This window comes from Alternaria arborescens (genome assembly GCF_004154835.1).
Source record: "Alternaria arborescens strain FERA 675 chromosome Unknown contig_22, whole genome shotgun sequence".
Taxonomy (NCBI): Eukaryota; Fungi; Ascomycota; class Dothideomycetes; order Pleosporales; family Pleosporaceae; genus Alternaria; species Alternaria arborescens.
In genome coordinates, this window is record NW_021167877.1 from 99,036 (window position 1) to 123,901 (window position 24,866).

At 50.7% G+C, this 24,866-nt stretch overlaps 11 protein-coding genes across 11 annotated transcripts; 7 read left to right on the forward strand and 4 right to left on the reverse strand.

Moving 5' to 3' along the window:
- Positions 1-430: 430 nt before the first annotated feature.
- On the forward strand, positions 431-3,468 carry AA0111_g8587 (ATP-dependent DNA helicase; the record flags this gene model as incomplete). Its single annotated transcript, XM_028655050.1, has 2 exons — positions 431-3,225; positions 3,285-3,468. 2 exons carry the CDS (start codon positions 431-433, stop codon positions 3,466-3,468), a joined length of 2,979 nt encoding a protein of 992 aa, XP_028503774.1.
- Positions 3,469-3,672: 204 nt separating this feature from the next.
- On the reverse strand, positions 3,673-4,778 carry AA0111_g8588 (hypothetical protein; the record flags this gene model as incomplete). Its single annotated transcript, XM_028655051.1, has 3 exons — positions 3,673-4,423; positions 4,478-4,546; positions 4,597-4,778. The coding sequence occupies 3 exons, from the start codon at positions 4,776-4,778 to the stop codon at positions 3,673-3,675; spliced, it is 1,002 nt and encodes a 333-aa protein (XP_028503857.1).
- A 515-nt stretch (positions 4,779-5,293) lies between these two features.
- On the forward strand, positions 5,294-6,044 carry AA0111_g8589 (hypothetical protein; the record flags this gene model as incomplete). The annotated part of the gene is made up of 3 exons (XM_028655052.1): positions 5,294-5,552; positions 5,606-5,946; positions 6,006-6,044. 3 exons carry the CDS (start codon positions 5,294-5,296, stop codon positions 6,042-6,044), a joined length of 639 nt encoding a protein of 212 aa, XP_028503767.1.
- Positions 6,045-8,312: 2,268 nt separating this feature from the next.
- On the forward strand, positions 8,313-9,026 carry AA0111_g8590 (hypothetical protein; the record flags this gene model as incomplete). Its single annotated transcript, XM_028655054.1, has 1 exon — positions 8,313-9,026. The coding sequence occupies one exon, from the start codon at positions 8,313-8,315 to the stop codon at positions 9,024-9,026; it is 714 nt and encodes a 237-aa protein (XP_028503669.1).
- Positions 9,027-9,258: 232 nt separating this feature from the next.
- On the reverse strand, positions 9,259-10,896 carry AA0111_g8591 (hypothetical protein; the record flags this gene model as incomplete). Its single annotated transcript, XM_028655055.1, has 1 exon — positions 9,259-10,896. One exon carries the CDS (start codon positions 10,894-10,896, stop codon positions 9,259-9,261), a length of 1,638 nt encoding a protein of 545 aa, XP_028503670.1.
- A 987-nt stretch (positions 10,897-11,883) lies between these two features.
- Positions 11,884-12,018, reverse strand: AA0111_g8592 (hypothetical protein; the record flags this gene model as incomplete). Its single annotated transcript, XM_028655056.1, has 1 exon — positions 11,884-12,018. One exon carries the CDS (start codon positions 12,016-12,018, stop codon positions 11,884-11,886), a length of 135 nt encoding a protein of 44 aa, XP_028503671.1.
- A 2,328-nt stretch (positions 12,019-14,346) lies between these two features.
- Positions 14,347-15,397, forward strand: AA0111_g8593 (Acetate permease A; the record flags this gene model as incomplete). The annotated part of the gene is made up of 4 exons (XM_028655057.1): positions 14,347-14,379; positions 14,430-14,794; positions 14,843-15,238; positions 15,298-15,397. 4 exons carry the CDS (start codon positions 14,347-14,349, stop codon positions 15,395-15,397), a joined length of 894 nt encoding a protein of 297 aa, XP_028503676.1.
- A 1,274-nt stretch (positions 15,398-16,671) lies between these two features.
- Positions 16,672-17,622, reverse strand: AA0111_g8594 (hypothetical protein; the record flags this gene model as incomplete). The annotated part of the gene is made up of 1 exon (XM_028655058.1): positions 16,672-17,622. One exon carries the CDS (start codon positions 17,620-17,622, stop codon positions 16,672-16,674), a length of 951 nt encoding a protein of 316 aa, XP_028503672.1.
- A 343-nt stretch (positions 17,623-17,965) lies between these two features.
- Positions 17,966-19,245, forward strand: AA0111_g8595 (hypothetical protein; the record flags this gene model as incomplete). Its single annotated transcript, XM_028655059.1, has 3 exons — positions 17,966-18,023; positions 18,077-18,553; positions 18,605-19,245. The coding sequence occupies 3 exons, from the start codon at positions 17,966-17,968 to the stop codon at positions 19,243-19,245; spliced, it is 1,176 nt and encodes a 391-aa protein (XP_028503673.1).
- A 792-nt stretch (positions 19,246-20,037) lies between these two features.
- AA0111_g8596 (cAMP-dependent protein kinase type 2) lies at positions 20,038-21,608 on the forward strand (the record flags this gene model as incomplete). The annotated part of the gene is made up of 4 exons (XM_028655060.1): positions 20,038-20,793; positions 20,851-21,104; positions 21,152-21,526; positions 21,581-21,608. The coding sequence occupies 4 exons, from the start codon at positions 20,038-20,040 to the stop codon at positions 21,606-21,608; spliced, it is 1,413 nt and encodes a 470-aa protein (XP_028503674.1).
- A 1,929-nt stretch (positions 21,609-23,537) lies between these two features.
- AA0111_g8597 (hypothetical protein) lies at positions 23,538-24,090 on the forward strand (the record flags this gene model as incomplete). The annotated part of the gene is made up of 3 exons (XM_028655061.1): positions 23,538-23,706; positions 23,761-23,803; positions 23,856-24,090. The coding sequence occupies 3 exons, from the start codon at positions 23,538-23,540 to the stop codon at positions 24,088-24,090; spliced, it is 447 nt and encodes a 148-aa protein (XP_028503675.1).
- Positions 24,091-24,866: the final 776 nt, after the last annotated feature.

A 24,866-nucleotide genomic window follows, 5' to 3' on the forward strand; every position in this document is an offset into this window, starting at 1 on the left:
GTCGGCAGGCTTGCTCAATGCAAATCAAAATCCGATGATCATCGTCACTTCGCGCCGGGTTGTCGGATAAAAGCTGTCCGAGTTGAGGTACCTCCGCATTGCGGGGAAGAATACGAGAAATTAGTACTTGGCGAACGAAGCTATTTCCATGGGGATTCCGCCGGCACAACTTGCAGCGGAAGCATTACGCTTTTCGTATGATGATGTTTTTTAGCCCAGTGCTTGGTTTAGGGTGCGCGGGCTTGTAAGCACAATTCATCCGTGCTGTTTGCTAGGTACCGTTGTTGTGACGGGTGCCGCTCGGCTATGAGCAGTACTTTGGCTTATCTTATCGACACGTGCACCGTGTTCCTAGCGCGTTCCTCGATTCCTTCACGCCACACGCCGTCGACCAGCCCTCAATGAGACGCTGTACCTCACACGACCCGCCATGGACGCATTGTTGGAGGGACTCAACGATGCGCAGAGAAGTGCGGTAACAAGTCCCGCCAATGTTGTCCAGGTCCTCGCGCCGCCCGGCTCAGGCAAAACTAAAACACTCACAGCACGCGTCGCGTACCACATCAATCACGAGCGACTACAGCCATGGAACATCATTGTATGTACTTTTACCATCAAAGCTGCAAGAGAGATGAAGGAACGGATCAAGGGATTTGTTGGAGAGAAGCTTGAGGCAAAACTTATACTGGGTACCTTTCATTCAGTCGCGCGTCGCTTCTTATCTCGGTACGGTCAAGAGATTGGGATTGATAAGAACTTTGGCATTGCGGATACTAGCGACAGCACGGCAATACTGAAGCGAATTGTCACGCGTCATCAGTACACAGTGGAACCTGGCCATGCTCGTTCCAGGATCTCCAAACTCAAAGCCAAGGGAACCACCGCCGACGATTTTCGAAGGACAACAAAGAATGTCAACGACAATGAGTTCGCGATGATATATTCCTCTTACCAAGAGCATTTGGCCGCCTCCAATCTTCTTGATTACGACGACCTTCTTCTCCGATGTGTGGATCTATTAAAAAAGTCGCCATCATGTGTCTCCACGATACAAGCTGTACTAATTGACGAGTACCAAGACACCAACAATATCCAGTATGAATTAATGAGGTTATTAGCCCAAAGAACAAGACGTATCACCATTGTCGGTGATCCAGACCAAAGTATATACAGCTTCCGGTCAGCAGAGATCAAGAATCTCCTGCGGATGCGCACCGATTACCCGGAGGCAGTCGTCATCAACCTGGAGAACAACTATCGGTCTTCGGGATGCATCTTGACCTCCGCCATGGCTGTCATTGAGCAGGATGAGAGTCGACCACAAAAGTCGCTCATTGCTACACATGGCGTTGGTGAGCCTCCCACTCTTCGCCATTTGGTATCGGCCAACGTGGAGGCGAAATGGATTGTAGAAGAGATACATCGGACCAGAACGCTTGCAGCGGGGCTGCTGAGCTATAACGATTACGCTATACTTGTACGCTCATCTCCTCTCACGCTCCAGATTGAGCGAGCGCTCGGACAAGCTGGAATTCCCTATCGGATGGTCGCTGGTACGAAGTTCTTTGATCGGGCGGAGATCAGGATCATCTTAGACTACCTGCGCGTGGTCAGTCAGCCAGATCACAATGATGCAGTGGCAAGGGTTATCAATACACCGTCCCGGAAAGTTGGCGATGTTACTGTGAAGGCACTACTCGAAGAAGCAGAAGTCAGAAAAGTCACTCTGTGGAAACTGGTGCTGGATATCGCCCAGGGTAGGAGGAAGCCGGAAAGCAAAGTCTCCGCCCAAGCACAGAAGGGCATTGAACAGTTCGTCAATGTCATTCTTACCTCGCGCGAGAAGCTTCTTCCTGCTAAAGGCGAAGACTGTAACTTGCTAGGTCTCATATCGCACATTCTGGCTAAAATACAGTTCCAGTCCTATCTTAAGCAGACACATAAGGAGAACTGGGAAGATCGATGGGCAAACGTGGAGGAGCTGGTGAACCAGGCAACACAGATGGCTACGGCAGTTGCTAATGGGGAAGAGATTTCTGACGACGCCTTGCCAGTGGTAGAGGGTATCGAACAGCGAAACGACACCGGAGCCGATATTCTGTCCAAATTCTTGGCCAATGTTACGCTCTCGAGCGCAGCAGACCAGGAGGGAAGCGAACTGGACCAGGTCACCATCTCTACCATCCACGCAGCGAAAGGTTTGGAATGGCCTGTCGTCTTTATGCCTGCTGTGTATGACGGATCTATACCGCACTCTCGAGCAGATGACCAGGATGAGGAGAGGCGTTTGTTGTACGTTGGTATGACTCGAGCACAAGGCCTATTGTACCTGAGTTGCCCAGTTAAGCAGTCAGGTCAAGAGCAGACGACCCTTTCCAGGTTCATTTCCGATCGGAAAATACAGAAGCTTTTCAACGACCGAGGACCAGACTTAGCCTTCAAGCGTAGTACCATACCAGACTTGGCCCGTATTCTGCGGAGAGACTGTCCATCGTCTGAAGACATCAAAGGTGCTCTCGGTTTGCTGGAACATCCGGAAGACGATCGATACCCAGCGACTCGAGAGGAGATTGACGGGGATGATCCAACATGGGGCGCATACGGATCCGACAAGTACAGAAGCGCGAAGCCCATCGGCGATGGGCCAAATCAATCTTTCAAGCGGCGCAGGCTGGAATCATCGAGCTCTTTCTCTACGGACTCAGTAGCGGTCACCATGAATAGAGCGTCTGGATTTTCGATAGCGACGACGACCATGCCGACCGTCAAAGCTGGTTTCACCAGTGCCCGGGATCTTGGAGATCTCCAAGCAATGCAGAGAGAAGCAGAGCGCATTCGAACACTAGCCAGCACTCCCAACGCAGAGATTGCCAAGGCAGCCTACAACGACTCCAAGAAAGCAGAAGCAAAGCCTGCCCGAGCGAAATCCGTCAAGCCACTCGCAAAAGGTCAAGGTGCCATTACGAGCTTCTTTAAGCGATCAAACAGCGCGATATCCGAGGAAACAGAAACTGCGCCATCATTCACTGCGCCGTCTCTGCAACGCTCGCAATCCTCATTTTCCACTCACACTCCACTTCATGACATATCCAACGTGCAATCCTCCGTTTCGCGACCACCACGCCCGTTTCAACCACTCTCAATGCCCAATCACAAAGTTACGAACCGACCAATTCTTACCAAGCCAAAACGTGTCGAGCCCGAAGCCGGGATGGAAAGCACGCGGTATGTCCTTCTATCTAGTTCGCCCCCTAGACCCGATGTAGTGGATACACATCAAGCAGGGAAGGATGGCAGAGAACCAACAAGTCCAACCAAGCAGACGTCATCGTCATTTGCTTCGGCATCTGGCTTTCGGCCAGCGTCTACATTTCACACAACGTCGATGAACCAAGTGCAGAATCAGTCAGCACAGAGGAAGACGCTGGGTGCGAGGAGAAGCATGCAGCCGTGGAGTGTGAAACATAGTGCCATGCCAAAGCCACGGCCACCTTGATCTGTATTCGAAATGCGTCTTGTTGAGATATCTTGGTTGCATGGATCGGCGTTTCAATCCTCAGTTGCGATGCATTGCTGGAATACAGGCATGATCATAGTCGTTGGTTTCTTTTTCTTTTCATTATTATCCGTTACTATCGAGGACTCGACAAGCTCTATAGATCAGAGCTCGCTTTAGAGGATTGCGAAAGCACTGCAATACGACACACTACTATCCTTTACTTCTTCCACCAAACTGCTCCTCTCATACCGCAGGAACTTGAACATGCCCTTTCCTTGACCTAAACCATCTGCCTTCTCTACCGCGGCCATGAAGAGACCAATCGGGTGTCTCCCACACACGGTGTTGCCAGTCTTCCTGAGCTGATCCAAGAACTGCTTATGTGACCCACTCTCAACCGCGTCGATACTTTCGTGGTCGACAGCAGCAATACTTTCGTGTATGGGATAGTCGCTCGGTACGCGAGAGCTTGACCTAAGCTGAGTTGCTGCTGAGCCGTCGGCGGGCTGGTAGTACGTGTATCGAAAGCGGGAGCCCCAATGACAGAAATCAGATGAGATTACAAACACATTGGAAGGGTCGGAGAGGTATGGCGCGAGGAGGGAGCCGTAGTGAGCTTCGATGGCTGCATCGGTGTTGCCGACCATGATAGGTACTAGAGGCACAGATGTCGAATCATTCTGGAAGTTTGTGTTCTTCAGTGACAGCATCTTGTAGATGTACGGGAGGTGCATCTCCAGACTATGCTCGTCCTCGTCCACTCCTTTTGACATCGTCTCCAGATCCCATTGGTGTTGTATCTCATCCACTAGCTTTGTGTCTATAGTCAGGTCGCCGAGAGGTGTACGGTACTTGTCGCAGCCTGTCGTCGCAGCGCCAGTGAGGTAGTGGTGGTGAGAGGGGCCGAGTAGGAAGACGCGTTTGCTACAAGCAGTCAGTGCGGAACCCTGATTGTCTCTTTGACCGATGTGTACTCACGCATTCGCCCAGTCAGCGCTCTTGTAGGCCCATGCTGCAGCGGGACCTGAGTACGAGTATCCGGCATGCCTGCACGTCCATGAGCCTCGTCTTCTATACAGAGTCTTCAGGGCACATACGGGGCGATGATAGCTCGCGCGTGTGGTGCAGGTATCGAGACTTGGCCTTGTTGTGAGGAAGCGGAGCCTATGGGCGTCGTGGATTCGGGAACCTCTCCGAGCCAGCCGTCGAGTTGCTGGGACAGGAGTTGTTTGTTGTCCGTATACCAGGAACCAGCGTGGGTGGCTTTACGAGTGACCATGTTGGGTTTCAGTGATGGGAATATGGAGCGGAATGCTCTAGTGGGAATATTGGAAGCTGTTATCGTGACGTTGTATGGGCTAGTTGGTGTTGGCATGTGAGGGGTGGTGGGGTAAAGACGAGCTTCACCCTTTGTATGACCGATGTAATGCCTTCAGCTCCATTGCTCTCGAGCCAAGAGTGTCAGGCCAGCCAGATTGTCGTGATTGCTAGATAGACCCGGGATAAATTATTGGGCAGATAAAATCCTTTGCTCATCGCGTCACACGTGCCGACTTCGTCTGGATGTTCTGTCGGGTAGTGATGCAATGCGATCCCGACACGCCATCACGCGACGCGCTCGCGCCGATAGATCGCGTCTCCCAGGCCAACCACTTTGCATCATCACTCCCCGTTTCATCCCATCTCGCTTTGCCTCTTTAGCACACAAACATACCACCCCACAAACAGCGGATTCACTATCTTGATATACCCCAAACGAAACCTTATCGTCCGTTAACACTTAACATCACAACCATGGGTCTCAAGCGCAAGCACTCCTCTGACGACTCGCCGCTCTCCATGTCCAGCTTCGGCTCCGTCTCGACACCAGACACACAATTACCAATGTCGTTCTCCAAAGGTTACGACAAGATGATGGAAACAGACGCGCCCGCGAATATGAGAACTAACGCGTGGGACTTTATGAGCGCGAGCCGAGTCAAAAGCAGCGACTGGGGGAACCGCACGCGCAAGCGAGTCCGCGACAACAGACCCGATGAGCGAGCGATACATGGTATGATTTCTAGGCTGCATTCGCCAATTCGCACGATGCTAATTCCATGCTAGAAAACACGCTAAACATGCTCTTCGCCGCGCAACGTAACCACCCCGACGCCTCACCTATCCCATCTGATCCTCTTCCAATGCATCAACAACCCATTTCAATCCCATCAAAGCCACAAAAGTCTACGCTGCATTCTTTCTGGAAAGAGCTGCCCGCGCCACCTGTTCAGCCTATCTTCTCAATGCCCATACAGCAAGAGCAGACTTCATCGCAACTGCCGCGGTGCGAAGATTGCGATACACCGCTGCAGAGTGGAGGGGATAGCATGGATGTAGACATGGACATGGATATGGGCGGAGCTGTGGAATATAGTCCTTTCGCGTGCAATGATTGCGGGAGGAATGTGTGTGGGACTTGTGCAGTCGTATCTTCAACACGACACTGCTTGCAATGCGCAACCAGCGGAAGGAATTCGAGAAGGTGGTGGTAGGCTGCGAGTGAGCTTGAAGCGGTGCTTTCAAAAGGTACATATTGTAATGGCGTGTAGCATAGCGATTGGTGATCAGCAAGATATCCCAGCATTATTGAATAGCGAGGCGCAACGGTATCAAGGATGGAACAATGGACGGTAAAACAAAGGTAATATACCCAGCTTAGTTCTGAATCGATTGATAGATTTTGGAATACTGCGTTCCCTTTACATACATGTGTCGTGCAAAAAGAAGCTCGACCACTTGCTGTTAACGACAAAGCATATCGCGAGTATGGGCGTCATGGAAGCATTTACGAATTGCAAAAAGAAGGATTTGAGGTCGTGCCCGGGTTCTTCTCAATGTTAGGGAAAGATCTTGAAATCATGTTCTAGGGGTGGTCTTACCGAACCGGGGTTATCAGAAATTTGATTGAAGTCAAAATCTGAAGTGATAACCACTACCTAGAATCGAATGAGCGCATGCTTTGGAGTAGCGGAGATGATGGTCAACGTACACTACACAACCTATGGATGCTTCAAATAGTGCAATATGACTTTTTTAATCACAATAATATTCATATAGCTACAGTTTCTCGCTGGACATTCCATGAATCCCACAACGGATTCCATCAGATTCCCATGTTTGAAGCGAGTTGCTGTCTCAGAAGCATGACGATTAGACTTGTGCAAGCCCACAAGCTGGTGGGGCCTCTTATTCACAAAACGCAAAAAAGAGGGGTGCAACTTACCGATTTCGGCCAACTCCAACAACCCTTTCAGGACACGCGCTGCGACCTGTGGAATATGTAAAACATACAGAGGGAGTTGTACAGACGTGTGAATGATATAGCAAACGATGAAAGTAATCGGACCGTTGCAAAAAGAGTTGTTCAGCGTCCAAAAGTCGAGCAAACTTCCAACCCCTCAAAATGAGGTGCAGAGACGTTCACAACACCTCCACAAGCCAAAAAAAAATGGCAAAAAGATAGATGCAACTGCTCGTTACGAGCGGGGAGGATCGAACTCCCGACCTTCTGCGTATCTTTACATTTGATAATGTAAAGCAGACATCATAACCACTGATGAGATGTTAGGAGATGTTGTGATGAATGGATGAATGGTGAAACGAACCTAGACTACGCTCGCTTGAGTTGTTTGATGAAAGAAACACAAAATCCACTCTAATTGTTCTTACGTGCTGCAATCTGCGCCTCAGGTCGAAAATATCGGTGTGGGTCGTAGGCGAGCGCGGCTCGTGGAATGCAAAGTGAAGGCGGAGCGGTGACAGCGGGGTCGGTGGGGACAGTGCTAAAACTGCTCATCTGCATTGCATCGTAGCAGAAGGGTACTCCCAACACTATGCATCAAGTTTAGGGTAAATGTCTGGCCTTTGCTCGTTATAAGGCCCGAGGGAATTTGGTTGTTTTCCTGCTTGGGTAATTTTCCGTCTTTCTACATTACGCCTGGCGACAAGTCGCATGTCTGCTCACAGAAGATTCGTGTACGACAAAATATGGTATGAGTAGTTTTGAAGGATAGTCATGAATTAGAAAGACCAGAAATCCAGTGGGATTTTCGGGCTCAATCTTAGTAGCAACGTTGCTCAATTTGGTTTGCCCCTTCCCCTGACAACATCTGAGTTGCATTTTCCCCCCCAAGAACCACATCAGCAGTTCCTGCAAAAAATTACTGGTGCTCATCAAGGCGCGCGAAGCATGCGAAAAACTGCGATTATTGTCCTTTACTGCTATAACTACGAAGTACTTATCATTATGTAGGCAATAATCGTGTGTTCCCTGTATCGAAGGCGACATGTTCATGTAGCAGTTCTTGATCTGGGTTCAACCAGAGCATTTATGGGTCTTTGTAAGCAGTGGCTGTCTCTAATGCATGCTGCGTCGATACTCCAATGTCAATCCGAGGAAACCCAGTATTACATTCAACAGACACCACAGCGTATTGCAGCGTTAGATCTGCTCAGTAGAATGTTCGCGGCACTGCATACAAGAGGAAAATAAAACAAGTACAGAGATAACATGCCTTGCCTTGCAGCCTACGTCAGGTTCAAACAAGAAAACCTATTAAAACTGAGAGTATTATAGGCTTCTAGATTCTTTATGTCTATACTATAATTCTTAGGATACATTGTTGTAGTAGGTGGCGGAGTAAATTAGCCTGATGCATCTCTGCAAGTGACGAGGTAGCGGATCGCAACACCGTCATGTCCCGCATGACAGCTTAACTCCGACCAACCTCAGGCTCACCACCTTCCATCTTACCGACATCCACCACCCACAATGTCGCACACACTCTTCACTAAAGCGCCTTCGCTGCGCAATGTAGCCCAGCGCTCAATCCCGCGTCAGTTCCGCGCTTCATACCATAGACAATCATCTCCCAAGATGGCGTCGGGTGCAGCACCCATTCGCACACTACTCCGCCAGACAACCCTCCGCGCAAGCGCAATAGCAGCGCAACGCACATCCTATCCCGCAACCCAGCAGTTCTCATACCAGACCTATACGCAACAACGCTCACGATCACCCTCACCTCCCCCGCCATACCAAGCACGCAACACATCCATCCTAGCCGCACCAAACCAATGGACGCGCTTCACTACGCCCTACAATACTCTTTCCTCCGTGCGCACATTTACCTCTACATCATGCGGTAAATTTGCGTCCGCCAACTCCTCAGCTCCTTCCTCGCTATCGCCAGAAACACAACAAGCGGTCGATGAAGCGATCGAGGAGATACAGGAACTGTACGGCACAGCCAAAGACGAGTTCGAAATTGCGTCTGAAGAGAGCGAGAAGAATACTACGTATGCTCCTGACGATCGAGCTGCGGCAAGAGAGGAGTTGGATAAGCTGCTCGAGTATTACAAGGGTATTGTCGATGGGGAGGATAGGGCGGTCGCGGATGAGGTAAAGAGGAGGGTCGGACAGAGGATCCGAGAGTTGGAAAATGCAGTGCTGGCCATGGAGGAGGCTGCTACACATGGCGATTAAAATCTAGTATATTTCTTTGCGTACTTCCCATTCAAAAAGGCATCTGTACATTACAGCAGAGGCTGCTCAAGGCTGTTGTACTATATTTTTAGAGTCAACTCCAATTCATCTTCGTGAAACGTTGAATCGTCGTAGTCATTTCATATTATATAGAACACTAATTACAACATAACACCAAAACGCCATACTGTTCCGTGTCCTACCAGCTAAGCGGTCCATGCTCAGATTCCATCTAGCCATACAGCTGCTCGAACTCCGAGATAGGATGCCTTGGGCGCCTCTCTTGACCTCCATGCAGGATTGCATCTAGTTCGTCTCTAAACTGGGTTGGGTTGAGCACAGGGTTCGCAACCTTTGGCCGACTGGGCATTCCCCAGGCAGTCTTACTATTCTCCTCGTCCATTTCCTCGCGCAGGATCTTGACCTGCTTCTTCATCTCGATCCACAGTTCCAGCTTATCGAGTTCCGCGTCCGATGTTGGAGTAGGATCGGACAGGTCACCGAAGGGCAATTTTCGTGCGAAATTGGCATGCAGTGTACCGAGGGCTGATTTCATCGGATCTTGGGGACCTGACCACCTCTCTGCTTCGCGATCCGCCTCCTCGACGCTCTTACCACCCCGAGCGGCGATAGCAAGTAGAGACGCGACGAAAGCCTCCTGCATGTAAGCGAAGGAGAACTTGGGCGTAATCTCGGCGATCTTCTCGCAAAGCTCATCGGGGAAGTCAAGGTCCTTGTTGTCCTTGAGCTTTCCCTGCCAGAACTTGGCGTATTGTACACGCTGGTCGTAATCGGGGTTGGGGAAGTAGTATTTGCGATCGAAGCGGCTAGGCCTTTTGGCGATTCCCGGGTCCAGTCTGTCCAAGTGGTTCGTTGAACCAACCATCAAGATGCCGTCATTGGACTTGAGACCGTCCACTTCATTCAGGAAGTATGATCGGACGCTGTCATCGACGATTGAGTCTAGATCTTCGAAGACAAGATAGCATGGGGCTTCTTGACGGGCTTTGCCAAAAATTTGCGAAAGAGAGTATTCAGGGCCCCCGAAAGATGAAAGCGTGCGAACATAGAGGGTCGGAACGGCGAGTCTCGAGTCTCCTTGTACGCCGCGCTGGTAAAGGCTGTGCATCATGGCCTTGATGCTGATGGTCTTGCCGTTTCCTGGAGGTCCATAATAGATGACGCCGCGCTTCCACGGCACCTTTAGGTCCTGGTATGTCTGCTGGCCATCGAAGAAATTCTCCACGTCGGAGATGAGTGCCTTCTTCATGTCCTCGTCGAGGATGACACTTTCCCACGAGCTCTTTTGTACGGAGTTGTATAGTTCTGCACTCTTTTGCCAGTAACCGCCATCAAAGACCCAGACCTCGTTGTGTAGCTCGCTGCCCCACTTCGTTGCGTCCTTGATCAACTCATTGACTTTGTGCTCTGCGTTGGAGAGGATGTAGTGGAAGGTTGGGTTTGGGTACGACGACCCTCCGTCGCGGCCTTCGGCAACGTATAAGATAGCCTCCTGGTCCTTCCATTTGTACATGTATTTGCCAAAGATGACACGTTCGACCATGTTTCCGGGGCTAGAATCAAGTCTGTGAGCTGGTGGAGCGTACGAACGCCACTTGAGGCCGGGGCCGTATACCGGGTCTTTGACGACATCTTCGAGAGGCGTGGCCGTTGCGTGGCCGGCACCAGCGTAGGCGAGGAGGTTGAGCCTTCCCTGAGGCGCGACCACAAGATCGAGGTTGGGGTATTGTGAGCGGATAGCTTCAACGAGTACGATGTCCGTATTGACGCGCTTGCCCGATGAGTGGTCGAAGTAGGAGAGGCTGGTCATGTCCTCGTGGGACACGTTGTTGTTGTTACTGTCTGACATGCTGGGCTGGCAGACGATCTGGTGTTGAGTTGGGATTTTGAGTCTTCAGTGACAGGTGTTGAGGGATAAAGCCATCAACCGTCGCCGTGTCTGCCTAAACACCGAGTTCAGGTAGGCAGGCAGGCAGGCAAGCTCCACGGGTAGCGAGGCGAAGCTAGCTCTCGCAGCTTCCCCGCGCTAGGAGTGGATCGCCCACCCATTACGTAGCCGGCGTTCCGCCATGAAACCCGCCTCAACACCAAAGCAGATATCTCGAGCATTCTCCAAGCTGAGGATTGACGTTCGTGTTGACGAGCTCGGACGCCTTTGTATCTTCTTCGGCCCTCCTCTGCTTACCGGTACCTGGGTTGGTAGCGAGACGCGCCAAGTTGGTACCAAGCCGGCAGAGAGTGATAAGAAACGCCACGTTCCTGCCCTTGTACTGTTTGTTGCAACGTCTTCTCATCTCTTCGACTGCAGGTCTCATGCTTCTGAGTCGCCATTGTTGACTGACAGCGATGACAGTACTAGGTAAAGTCAGCATTCACTGATTGACATGATGGACGTTGCGATGGTGGGCTACTGCTCTGAGCCAGATGAAACAACAGTCCTAGACAACTCCAGACAACAATTTCTATGTTTGTATCGCTGTAACGTAAAGACGAGTGGTATGCACAGAGTGGCGCGATACCCAGTGATACCCAGTGATCATCGTGCGCAAGACGATACCTGGCTCAGGCATTCTCGAGAGTCCACAGCACAGTTAGAAAACACCAGTGGTGCGAGGTGTTCTTCGTCGTTGGTCATCAGATGATACACGACGTGCTGCATCACCTGATGGCTACTACTCAAACTCGTAGCATATCGGCTGAACGTACACTACTAACTCCCGGTTATTGCGTGCGTGGAAGGTTGCCGGAAGACCGCGGGAAGTAGCTGGCTCCTCGGTCTTCCATAGTGGCGAGGCTTTCTTTCCGTTCTCCCAGCGTCCTGACTCCTGGCACGCTCTTACGCAGGGTCGAAGTGGAGTCCCCAGATCTCGCCCAGGTCCCTCTCCACAATCTGGGTGGACCCTACTTCCTCGTTTCCGAAGCCTTGTGGGAAACCGGCATAGACATAATCGGCTACAGCAACCAAACACATATTCTTTATACCGAGGCTACAATAAGCCACTGGTCAAACACCTTTAGGGAACATGCGATACGTTGAGAAGGTTCGCTTCCATGATCGGTTCAACAATACGCAACACCTTTCCTTTTTTCCATGCAGGTACCATACAATGCCTCGGAAGCAGTGTCCGGGCAACCGCTTGATCTCTTCGTTGTTAAGAACAACAGCAACGGACTTGCGCAATGCGCAAGTTGAGGCACTTCTTTTTGGCCACCATGGACTGAACATGTCCGAAGGCATTGCTTTGTTTTTGATGTTGTGGTCAAGCCTGGTAACTGCCGCAAAGCATCTCAAGCAATGCCACCCCAATAAAAGGAATCTGTGTGGAGGAAAAACTAGTGTCAGTCTTCATCGTGTATCGGATTGGCTCCCATGGTGATGGGTCATATAAGACATGCATGTCAGTTGCGCAAAACAATATGATGGCGCGATTCAGATGCAATTCAGGCTAATGGACTAATGTAAGATGCATCCTCGCGATGATTGTGGTGGCATCAATACATCAAAGCGAGAAACTAAACATCTCTTTAGGGCAGAGTACTTCTTCCTACCACAACAATTATATAAGAGACACAGAGTGATAGATAGAATTGTAGATTTCTAGATTCTCTATTAATCTTTATGAGATTTCTTGTTAAGAGCTAATGTGAGCTGCAGTGTAAGAGCTTGCTACTTCTGTGTTCGGTTTTCCCTTGCTTCCCAACGCAAAGACACTGCTGCCCAGACAACACAGACAACACAGACAACAAGTGAGCGATGCAAAAGCCCTGAGACAACACTGATCGCATCTATCCGCCAACATACCAGTCCTGTCGCGGAGACAACGGACACGGAACGGCAGGATGCAGGTGCAAATGACTTGACAGCTGCTCCCGCTGGTCCGAAGGATCGCAACAGCCAGCTTGCGTCTCAACCGCAGTCTAGGATGGGTGGTAAGATGCTGCTCCACTTGCGGCCCCATGCAGCCCCGGACGACCAGGGAAATGGCGGCTTCACACTACGCTAGGGTCCTCAATCCCACAATTGATGAACAGACTTTTCTGTTCGTCGTTTTCTGAACGACCATTTCAAATCCAGTTATTCAGCATGTGTATAAACCTTTCGACGGCGCGTCTCCTTAGCTCTACCAGAGTTTTATTATGTCATGATATTGGAAGATGCCGGTGGCTTATGCCGAGGCTCTTGGACAAAGCTTAGCCACCTTACCTCATGCACAGGATCATCATCCCGTTTCCTCCGCGGCCTCTGGGGATCCCAAGTTTCAAAGCACGCCCAATAAATCGCTTAAAGGACTACGGAGCGTATTGTGGCTGTTTCCAATACAAAAGCGCCGACGCTCAAATAGCAGCGCAAATACCAAGGGAACGGCTGCGTTCATATCATGTTCCAATATCGCACCCGCGATATCCGGCATCCTAGCTCAGCAGGCAGAGAATGAGTGTCCACATTGGAGGTTCGCGTACACCCATGGAAGGGCAGGACGCCGACTTCGCGTCTAACTACTCCGAGCAAATTGAGCGTTGGTGCACTGACTTGAGCTCCACTCCTGCACGCGTTTCTCGCAGGGGCACTCCTCCAGGGTAAACATGCAGTCAGACCGCTAACATGCAAATACCAATAGCGGTCTGTGTGTTATACGATGTTTCGAAGACTCATGCTCGCGATGTCTGCCGTTTCTGCGTTCAAAACACTTGATGGAAGCTGATGTGTCATGGTCACAAGCAGCGATGATGTAATGCTTGGTACTTGGATGGCGATCAGCACTCGGGAATTGGAGCAGCACATCTCATTTCTCCGCGTCATCGCAGCAGCGAGGCCGTTCCAAACAAGACAAATTACTGTTGAATCGGTTGGCGCACCACTTGTGATCCTCTTTGTCGATGTCCATCCAACCTCGGTAAGGTAGCTTTTAACGCCGATCACACGGCGCATGGTGGCTTGAGTTGGTCTGATTGTCGTTCGTCCGCTCACCGTGCCCTCACTTGATTGACACGCTTGTGGAGACGCATGCTGTCCTTTTACCCGGGATGGAGAGGCGTCTATGAGAAACTGCCATGAGTGGCCCGCTTTAGCACCTGTTTGGAATTCTAATTACCTACCCTTAGTCGCGGGCCTAGCACCAGTATGGGACGACGGCTCATGGCACACGTAGATGGACCATGCTTCCCCTGCGAGGTCTGGTCTGGACATATATCAGTCTCTCCGCTCCCCCAGAGTGGGCTTGCTTTCTCCTTCCCCAGACTCTCTCCCCATTGACCCATCTCGAGTTAGTCCGAACTACAGTTACCCATAGTAGACATCATGGCGACAGCTCGTGAGCACAACGACACCGTGGTAAGCTCGTCACAAGTCCAAGGCAACTTCAAGTCTAACCACCATCACAGCGCGGTCCAAGTTTCGAGAAGACCACAAACGGTACCAGCGCAATGGACCACGCGGCGACCAACGGCGCAGGACTCCCTAAGCAAAGGGCTCCATACGACTATGGCGGCAACCCTCTTGCCCACGTCGCTACGAACGACCCAGACCTACGCCTTGCAGCCTTTGGTGGTGAATTCCAGCCTGGTCTATACAGGCCGCCGAACCGCAAGTTCGCTAACCCAGCTCCCCTGGGTCTGTCGGCTTTCGCCTTGACCACGTTTGTCCTTTCTTTGATCAACGTCAACACTCGCAGTATTGGTCACCCCAACATTGTTGTGGCTCTTGCATACGGTTATGGAGGTCTCGTCCAGCTTTTGGCCGGCATGTGGTATGTACTATTATACAATGCTTGAATACTCTGTCTGACAAGGAACAGGGAAATGGCTGTTGGTAACACATTCGGTGCTACTGCTCTGTCATCCTACGGTGGTTTCTGGATCGCCTTCGCTATCGTTCTCACTCCCGGTGGATTCGCCATTGAATCATCTCTCATCGCGGAGGGCGAGTTCTACGACTCGTTCGGTCTTTTCCTCATGGGCTGGTTCATCTTCACCTTCATCCTGCTTCTCTGCACGCTCCGATCGACCGTGGCCTTCTTCTTCCTCTTCTTTACCCTCGACATGGCTTTCCTCTTGTTGGGAATTGGCTACTTGAATGCCGATGCCGCCGGTCCTCAGGGCGACTGCATTGTTGCTGGTGGTGCCTTCGGTCTCATGGCCGCTTTTGCCGCCTGGTATAACGCACTGGCTGGTATTGCGGATAGCTCCAACAGGTTAGTCTTTGACTCTCTGTACCATGCTTGTGACTTATGCGCTGACTCTTTCTTTACAGCTTCTTCGTCATCCCCGTGGCTCACTTCCCCTGGTCTGAGAAGGGCCGCGAGCGTCGCAACAAGGTCGACAACTCGTCTGCCCGTGAGCACCAAGCATAAAGTAGTGCATAGAGTGTACTCGCTATAATCATGCGTCGCTTTTTCGATGCAACAAGATGAGAAACGGGAAGACGTTATCACGGGTCGGCAATGGATATGCCGAAGTTGATGACCGTCGTATGGGATGATACCCATGACGGATATGTATATTTTTAATATCGATTTTCAATACCCACTGTTGAAGAGGAGAGTCTGAATCAAATGTCACGATGCGATACTTTGAAACAAATTCCACAATGCTACATTCGTGACTATCGCAACGTGCAAGTTGATCCGTCTTCGATAGAGTTTCAGCTCTAACGTAGCAGAGCAGTCCTTGCCCGAATACTCCAATACCACGTCTCAATAGTAGTCTACATACAGACATTACTCAAAGGCATACGACAACGTCAATGCTTGTCGGCTTCTTGCTACAAGAATACAGACTAGAGTATAGGTCTTGTCAATTCTGCACCTGTACAGTTTCTCCATTGTATGGGGTGAGAACGTACGGTCCCCGCATTCCAGTCTAGACTACTGCAGTCTCCGGATTTGAAATCTTCCAATATTTCCCCTGCCGTGGGCATCGGTCGATTCACTCACACCAAGAGGCATGGCGCACGTCACAGCATAGCGGCTGTGGCTTACCTTGGCGTGGCGTGAGATCGGGCGGTATAAGCGTTTCGACCCAAGAGACCTTTGCTCGGCTGAGGTCAGAGGCGCTTACATGTCTGCTGTCTGTCAGGTTGCGCTCACACCATGACGATGGTGGTTGAAGGGCTGAAGAAGGAATGCATGATGAGACATTGAGAAACTCTTTTTTTTACAAGTTTTGTCAAATCCCAAAATCTACTTTAGAGGTATATGTTGTCACTTTAGTAGATCCTTACCACAGGCCCATATACACCATTTAGCATGTAATATGGATTAGGTACAGTTGAGGAGAAAACATTTCCTCTGTAGGTTGAAGTATGCGCATGGGAGAAACTAAACACCTCTTAGGGCAGAGTACTTCTTCCTACTACAATAACGGGCATTAGATCTATGTAGATATAAATAGAAAGCCCAGAAGACTACAATGCTGTTAATCTTTATAAGTTTCTTTATTAAGAGACAGTGTAGACTGTAAGATATACCTTATCATCTCTGTGGTTTTGTAGATGTTGGCGGTGTTCTGACCATGTCGGTGCTCGTGATACTTCTGTTTGCTGTGTATAGTAGTCATATGTGTTTTTATGCACTGGTCCGCAGGTTTCTACTCTCAAGATGCAATGCATACTTTGCTAGTGTACACCCTAGTCCCGCCTGCTACTTCTACTCCTACTGCGAGTCCTGCTTCTTGACCGACTCAGTTGTCCCGGACTGCGACTCCTTCCCCGATCCCGGCTATCATAACTGCGACTTCTGCTGCGACTTCGACTATCGTAACTTCTGCTCCTGCTCCTACTCCTGCTTTGATAACTCCTGCTCCTATAACTCCTTGCGCTTCCATCACTTCTTCTGTCTAAGTCTTCATCCAGCTCATCGATCTCATCGCCCAACGGACTCTCCCTTGGCTCCAGCATGTCCAAATCCTCCAGGTTCGCCCGTGACGGCAACTTCCACAGACTCGTCGCGCATATCCGGTCTTTTGTAAGGAGATCGTCGATAAATTGATCAACATGTGTGAGTGTAAAGGCGTCTTTGAGACGTCGCTTTATCTTGCGGTAATCGGTGAGAAGGGGTTCGAGGGTCTGGTAGATTTCGACGGGCTCCCAAGCGAGGCGGATGTAGAAGGCGGCGAGGCAGCGCAGGTACTTGAAGTCGCCAAGTTTACCTGCTGCGTTCAGGTCCAGCGCTTTCTTGGTTGCGTCTTCGTCTTCTGATGTGTGGCCGTTCTCCTCTTTCTTGACCTCGGCGTCTTGGCCCTCGTCCTCCTCATCGTCGCGAAAGTTCAGGTATTCTAGGATAATCTCCTTGTCCGGCACTAGTTGCAGCATCTTGAAGGCCAGACACAAGAATGGCGTAGGCTTGCCGGTAATGCCTGTTGTGCCGCCGATGAACTTGAGGTCTGCGGCGCGATCGCATAGCGTCGCAGCGTTCAGACCAAAACATTGCTCCTTCCAGTAGTACGACTCGGTGATGCGCTCACGCACACCCTTTTCGAAGAGTAGCGCGGGGTTCTGCCCTCTGATGAGCGCTCCGCGATAGCCTCTGTCGTCGAGGAGCGCGCTGGCGTCTGCGCGGTCGAACTGGGGTTTTGACATGTGGATGCGCCTTGGAAATCTTGCGATACGGGGTTCGAGGTTGGAGAAGTGGTTTCGTTCGTGCGCGTAGTATAGTGAGGTCTGGGTGCGTGCTGGGAATCAAGGTCGCGCAATGGTCGCGATAATTTGAGCCGGGGTCTTGCCAGCTCCCAAAGTATCGATAGTTGCCCACTCAACGCCAACGATCAACATGCAGCCCTACGAACATCTAGATCCACCAAGGACGTCACACCAGTTCTCGGCCTGCGCTCTCCTGCATAAACTACTCTTGACGTTCTATATGCACACTTCTAGACTGTCATAGTATTCTTATACCCTTTGCTTTCAGCGTTCACTTCTAGCCATGGGAAGACTGCTCCTTTCTTCTAGCCAGGTTGGCGTTATCCTGTCGGCAACAATTGGTACGTATGGTCCACAACGGACCGAAGACTTGCATTGCTGATGCTGCCCGTAGTTCTTCTCTTCACACTTGCACTCTTCCTTTCCGGTTGGGTATTACAACAACGATACGTACACTCTCTGCAGGCGGCCATAAAACCACGGTTACCCAAGCCTTTACCGCCTCCGAAACCGATAGAACCCCCGACATTAGACGCAAAATGGGCGAGACCAATGGGCAGCCGGCCAGAGGTGGACGATACCTATGCTCAATACATCGCAGGCCAGACAATGGACTGGAGCAGGCTGGGCTACGTGCAAGTCGTGAGGGAACACGTAGAACTATGCAGTGCAGTAATGCTCCTCTCCGACCTGCACAGGATGAAGAGCCCCGCGAAGAAGATATTGATGTTTCCGAAACTTTGGCTTGTGGAGTCAGAAGATGAAAAATATGGACCGCAAATGTCGACCACACGGCGTTTGCTGAGGACAGCAGCGAGGCGGTATGGCGTCACTTTGATGCCCATGGAACCTATAGTGGAAGGCGCAGATGGTGAGTCTTGAGCTGAGGAAGCCACGCTCTGCCAGTGACTGACAGCATCAGACACACTCCCCTCGTCCTATTCGCTAGCAAGTCTATACTCACTGGTAGACTACGAGCGCATACTCTACCTCCAGGGCCCAGGCGTACTGCTCGATGCATCAGCTTTGGACTCATTGCTGGCTTTCTCCAAGTCGGAGCCCATGGCTGCGTACCCCGCCACACCAGAACGAACAGACCTGTCGACATCGCTCCTGATGATACATCCATCACAGCAGAGCTTCAATCAGCTGAGAGCAATGCGCGCGTCGAAGCCAACATCTGATTTAAACATGTTCCGGAAGACGTTTACGGTCTCGGACTCTTTGATCTCAGAGTGGTCATTGTCAATGGGCAACGTCGTCTACGAGTCGCAGAATCTGCGCAATGTTGTCGACGATTTCAATGCAACGGCATTCGAAAAGATGACAACGTTCGTGAGACTGTCCGATCCCGAGATACCAGGACCGGAGTACGACGTCCCATACTCTGAACGCGCTAAGCTACGACCGCAGAACGAACAAGCACAAGAGGCATGGAGCAAACTCTACGAACAATTCCGGCAGCGACGCATGGAAGTGTGCGGCCTTGATCTGGAGACGTACCAGCCGATCATGGTCTCTGGTGGGGCTGATGGAACGAACGTGGTGGCTGATGAACTATGAAACGGCAAGGTTTTCTTTTGATGATGCAACGTATGCGATTTGGCTACTTTCGAGTCATGTTTAAATAATGAGGCTTCTCGGGTTGATGGCACAGTACATAGGGTCGGCGTTCGGTGTATCATGTGTGTTGGCGCGCATTACTACGGGTTGATCGGTCTCGACGGTTGGTCTGCTAGCTGTTCGCAGTATAGGCAGGCTGGGTATATCAGCAGGGCTAGGACTCGGGAGCCATGTTCCTCAATGCTGGGACGACCATGCCCAGAGGTACGCATGACGCAACAAGCGATGCTTCCCGCGCAGGCAGCCTACCTGGGCATGACACAGTGTAATGAATAGACGTGTTGAAGTTTGGATGCGGTGCATTCAGTGATGTAGTATTGGTCAAAGGGCATTGACTGCAGCCAGCAAACACTGGCGCTGCGGGCGATTGAAACATGGTTCTTTGAGAGGGCCTGCTTGGGTCATGTTGCCAATGTCGCCCGCTCGTGGTAGCTTCGACGCTTCTTCCCCGCGAGCGAGCCTCTACTGTCTAGCCCAACCTCCACCCATCAACTAGCCCAAAGCTTGCCCGCCCACGCCGCAAACACTCCCTGACCAACGCCATCCTTACCCTGCTCCTGTGCATGTCCGCGCATCCGCACGCACTCTGAGCGCATCAATTGCAGCCCTCTGCGCCGCCCAACACCGTCCCGAGCCTCCCACGCATTCCTGGCCGCTGCTTGCTGAGATCGCCGGAGCTGCGTCCAGGAACAGGCAGGGCAAGGCCGTCGCATTCCTCGAGCCGCCCCTCCAATGCCTACTCTGGGCTTCCTCAAGAAGAAGCGGACGAAGGACTCGAACGGCTCCAAGGACCTCGACTCGCCGACTTCGCCCATCAAGGACAGCAACTCGCCCATCACGCCCACGACATCGCGCAAGTCGGGCTCCTTCCACCTCCACAAGACCAAGACGAACGAGTCTCTCACCAACACCACAAGCAACACCAGCACCACGGCCGCGGCCGCGCCTGCCGCAGACAGCAAGCCGGCCGACTCGATGAACCCCGCCTACGCCCAACAGCAGCAGCAGCAGCCGCAGCAGCAGTTTGGCGCCAGTCCGCAGTCCAACCCTACGCCATCGCACAATATCCCCAGCATACAGAATCTGATACACCCCAACAACACTAGCTCGCACCAGTCGGCCCCTAAGAATGGCGGCGCCGTGCAGTTCCAGACTCAGCCGCTTAACCAGACCCGTGTCACCAAGGGCAAGTACTCGCTGACCGACTTCACCATCCAGCGGACGCTCGGCACGGGTAGCTTCGGGCGAGTGCATCTCGTTCAGTCCAAGCACAACCAGCGCTTCTATGCCGTCAAGGTGCTGAAGAAGGCCCAGGTCGTCAAGATGAAGCAGGTCGAGCACACCAATGACGAGCGGCGCATGCTGCAGCAGGTCAAGCATCCGTTCCTGATCACGCTGTGGGGCACCTTTCAAGATTCCAAGAATCTCTACATGGTCATGGACTTTGTAGAAGGAGGTGAGCTGTTTAGTCTGCTGCGAAAGTCCCAGGTATGTCGTACTTTACTTGTTCTTTGGCCTGAGGTTATCTAGTACTGACTTCCCCAGCGCTTCCCAAACCCGGTTGCCAAGTTCTACGCCGCAGAGGTTACGCTGGCACTCGACTACCTGCACTCGCACAACATCATCTACCGAGACTTGAAGCCTGAGAACTTGCTGTTAGATCGTCATGGTCATCTCAAGATCACTGATTTCGGCTTCGCGAAAGAGGTTCCCGACATCACATGGACACTTTGCGGAACGCCCGACTACTTGGCACCAGAGGTCGTCGCGTCAAAAGGCTACAACAAGTCTGTCGACTGGTAAGATTCAATTTCTGTAAATATGATAATCGCGCTGACAACGCCAGGTGGTCGCTTGGCATCCTCATTTTTGAAATGCTGTGCGGTTTCACTCCCTTCTGGGACGGTGGCTCGCCAATGAAAATCTATGAAAACATTCTCAAGTCGAGAGTGAAGTATCCACCATACATACACCCTGACGCACACGACTTGCTGCAGAAGCTCATTACACCCGATCTTACCAAGCGATTGGGCAACTTGCACGGCGGAAGCAAGGACGTTATGAACCATCCCTGGTTCGCCGAGGTGACGTGGGACCGATTACAGAAGAAGGACATTGATGCACCCTACGTGCCTCCTGTGCGAGCTGGTGTTGGCGATGCGAGTCAATTCGATAAGTATCCGGAGGAGACGGAAGCATACGGTCAGGCAGGAGATGACCCGTGCGTGCAGAGTCCTCCTTACACTGTGGATCACATTCTGACGTGTCCGAATAGTCATGGGCACCTATTTCCCGACTTCTAAAGCCGTAATCGAAAAGAGATACGATAAGCCTCTCCTTCAAAATCCAACTAGGCACGGCGATTCCTGGTCTACGTACCCGTCGAAAGTCCGAGCCATTCGTCCTACCATACATACTACTCTGTCCTTGACTCTCCTAGTGCTCTCTGTACGTGCGACCGTGTTGCACGTCGAAACCTGTTTGATTGTGTCATCATTACTACTTGTTGATTCATGGGCGCCGCTTGGATATGGTGTGGTGTAATCGTTAATGATGAACGATGACATGGATTTGTTGAACAGTATCCTGCCAATCAGGCTCGGTTGTGGGATCATTATTGTGGCAAAAATTACTAGTTCTATGCTGATACTTCGGTCTTGCCACCAGGAACGATGCGTGTATTAAACAGATGAGAAGAGTAATGCAAGGCTTGAGCAGATGGCATCTTTACTATAAATTCTCGTTGAATTCTCACAAAGTGAAAACAGTCTGACATAGGTAAACAATAGGAGAGAAAAGGCAACAGCTATCATTGCGCGAGCTCCGTCGCATATTTTTGGCCTATTGTCTATGCACATGTTCTGTTTTCCTCTCGTATGAGGTGTAGAGTCAAATAAAGATAAGGATGCGTAAATCAGAGGCAATGAAATAGGCGATCTGGCAAATAAGGCGTGATGGAGTTGTCAGTATTTGAAGCTGGTGGTGATCGTGGTTCCACTACCTTCAAGAGAGAAACGGACATAATAAAGCCAGTCAAGACCTTCTTAGATATATATAGGGAATCTAGAAGTCTACAATACTATGAATCTTTCTTGAATTTCTTCTCAGAAGCTAACATATGCGGTAAACTAGGGCATGTTGTTCCTATACCCGTTTAAGTTTTCTATTGTATACGGTGGTACTATCACTACAAGGGCACTGGAATCGACGGGTATCACGAAATTGCCTGTTTCGGCAGTCATCAGCAGTAGACGTTATTCCAGAACGACGTAAACAGGGAAGCTGAGATTTCAAGCGAAAACAGTGAATGGAATCGAAGGGTACATTTGCGATGGCAGTTGAGGCATGGATTGCTCCATAAACCAGGTTTCTGATTACGCAAAGATTGCTGCGATTGACACTTTTACCAACAATTACCTGTCCAGACGATAGATACTGGCGAAACTTGAGGGTAGTGACGTTAACAGATACTTGGCAAATAAAGCAATCTCAGCTACCCAGGAGAATGCGAGCCTTGAACACAGATCCCTTTGTCACACGCAAGACAACGAGGCACCCGAGAGCCGCGATTGTATTCACTCAAAAGCCACTATGATCGATAGACATCCTAACTTACCCATTTGGGTAGTGTCTGCATAGTAAATCTCATAGGTGAAATGCTTGTGCACGAAAAAGCAAATATCCAGAATGTGTTTAAAATAGGTAAAAGTTGGAGAATACCGTGCCGTAAGCTCCGCGATGACTTTGCCACTTGAGCAATGAGCTAACGATGTCTAAAGTAGAAGGAGCAAGACTTCGAAGAAAAGTATCTTCTGGACGTAACTAGTACTTCAGAGCTAGAAAGAGACGTGTGTACTCTAGATAAAGAGCAAAAAGACGACCAGCAAAAGTCCATCTATTCATACCAATCAGCCAGCACAACGTACAACAAGAAACAAGCATTGGTTAGACATCTAGATGGTCATTCAGTCTCTCTTGGCCGCATCATAAGTATATGAACACGGAAAGGGTCCGCGGACTCTTCGACTGCGTCACGGCCGTGCATTGCAAGCGTGGCGGCTTGACAGACGAACTTGTGGTTGACTATTGATTGCGTAGGGCATGGTCTCATCGACACAAAAGTAGAGCTATTGCCGTATCTTTCCTCTCTACGACTTGCAGATATTTGCAAAGATACCGCGAAGATATCTGTCCTATTGCGGTTGACACAAGCCCCCGTTGAGCCTAGCAGCATGACATCACACGCACGCCAAGACGCTAGAGAGAAAGCGGGGATCTTGGAGGGAAAGAACCATGTATATGGGTATGGAACGACAACGACATCGCGACACGTTCGTTTCGATGTGAAAAAGAAAGAGATTCATGAGGATTACAACACATTGATTGGATGGGATGATCTCCGTAAGCTCGACTTGATTCCACGTTGAAGACGACCGGCTAACATGTTCAACGCAGTGCCATGGCAGCGAGACAACGAATTCATCCTTACATCTCATCGGTATGATCTCAACTACACCATTGAAGAAGTAGCACCTACTGACAACAACTAGGCGAGCAACATTTTCGTACCTCCGCTCCCTGAAGAGCGCCCTTGAGGTCCACAATGAGACGGTGAATATCTGGTCTCACGTTCTGGGTACCGCCGTGTTCTTCTTCATTGCAACCATCTTTTACTTTCCCACACGTCAGATTCGTGACGAAGGAGACAGTATAAATGGCGATGACGAAGCAATCTACGTCTACTTCGGTTCCGTGATAGCTTGTTTCTTCTTTTCGTTCATGTAAGTGCCTCTTAATCCCACATCTACAGCTCTTCATACAAAAGAACTGCCGAGAATAACAATTGATAGTCACCATATATTCCTCGACCACAGTGAGCAGGTTCGCACTTGGACGGGCCGATTCGATTACCTTGGTATCGTAATTCCACTTTATGGTACGACCATCGCCAGTACGCACTTTGGTTTTCACTGCAAACCCTCATTGCAGGAAGCCTACAGTGTTTTCGCTACTGTGACAGGCCTTGCCTGCGCACTCACAACTCTTCATCCGTCTTTCTCTGGTCCCCAGTCCCGCCATGTCCGCACTACGCTTTATCTCCTTCTGGGATTATCATCTTTCCTTCCAATCGTCCATGGGATCTACCTCTTTGGTGTAGAGAACATGAATCGCAGAATGGGGTTGGGCTATTATCTTGGGTTGGGCCTGTGCCATGGTACCGGAGCCATGTTGTACGCCGCGAGAATTCCAGAGAGATGGCTTCCGAGGCGTTGCGACGTAGTAGGAAGTAGCCATCAAATCATGCACGTGCTAGTTGTGTGTGGTGCGGCGACGTACGGAGTGGGCGTCCTCGCGTCGAAGAGGTATTGGCAGACGAGAGGATGTGAAGTGTAAGTGTGAAAGTCACACAGATCTCGAGCCCTCTGCTTCTCGTTAGCGGCTACCCTCTCAAAGTACACTATAAAAACAACAGAATCGCGACACCAAATTCGGTTAATATCGACTCGAAACTACGAGCAACAAAGCAACGAAACGACTGAGTGCCACTGACCCAGGATGAG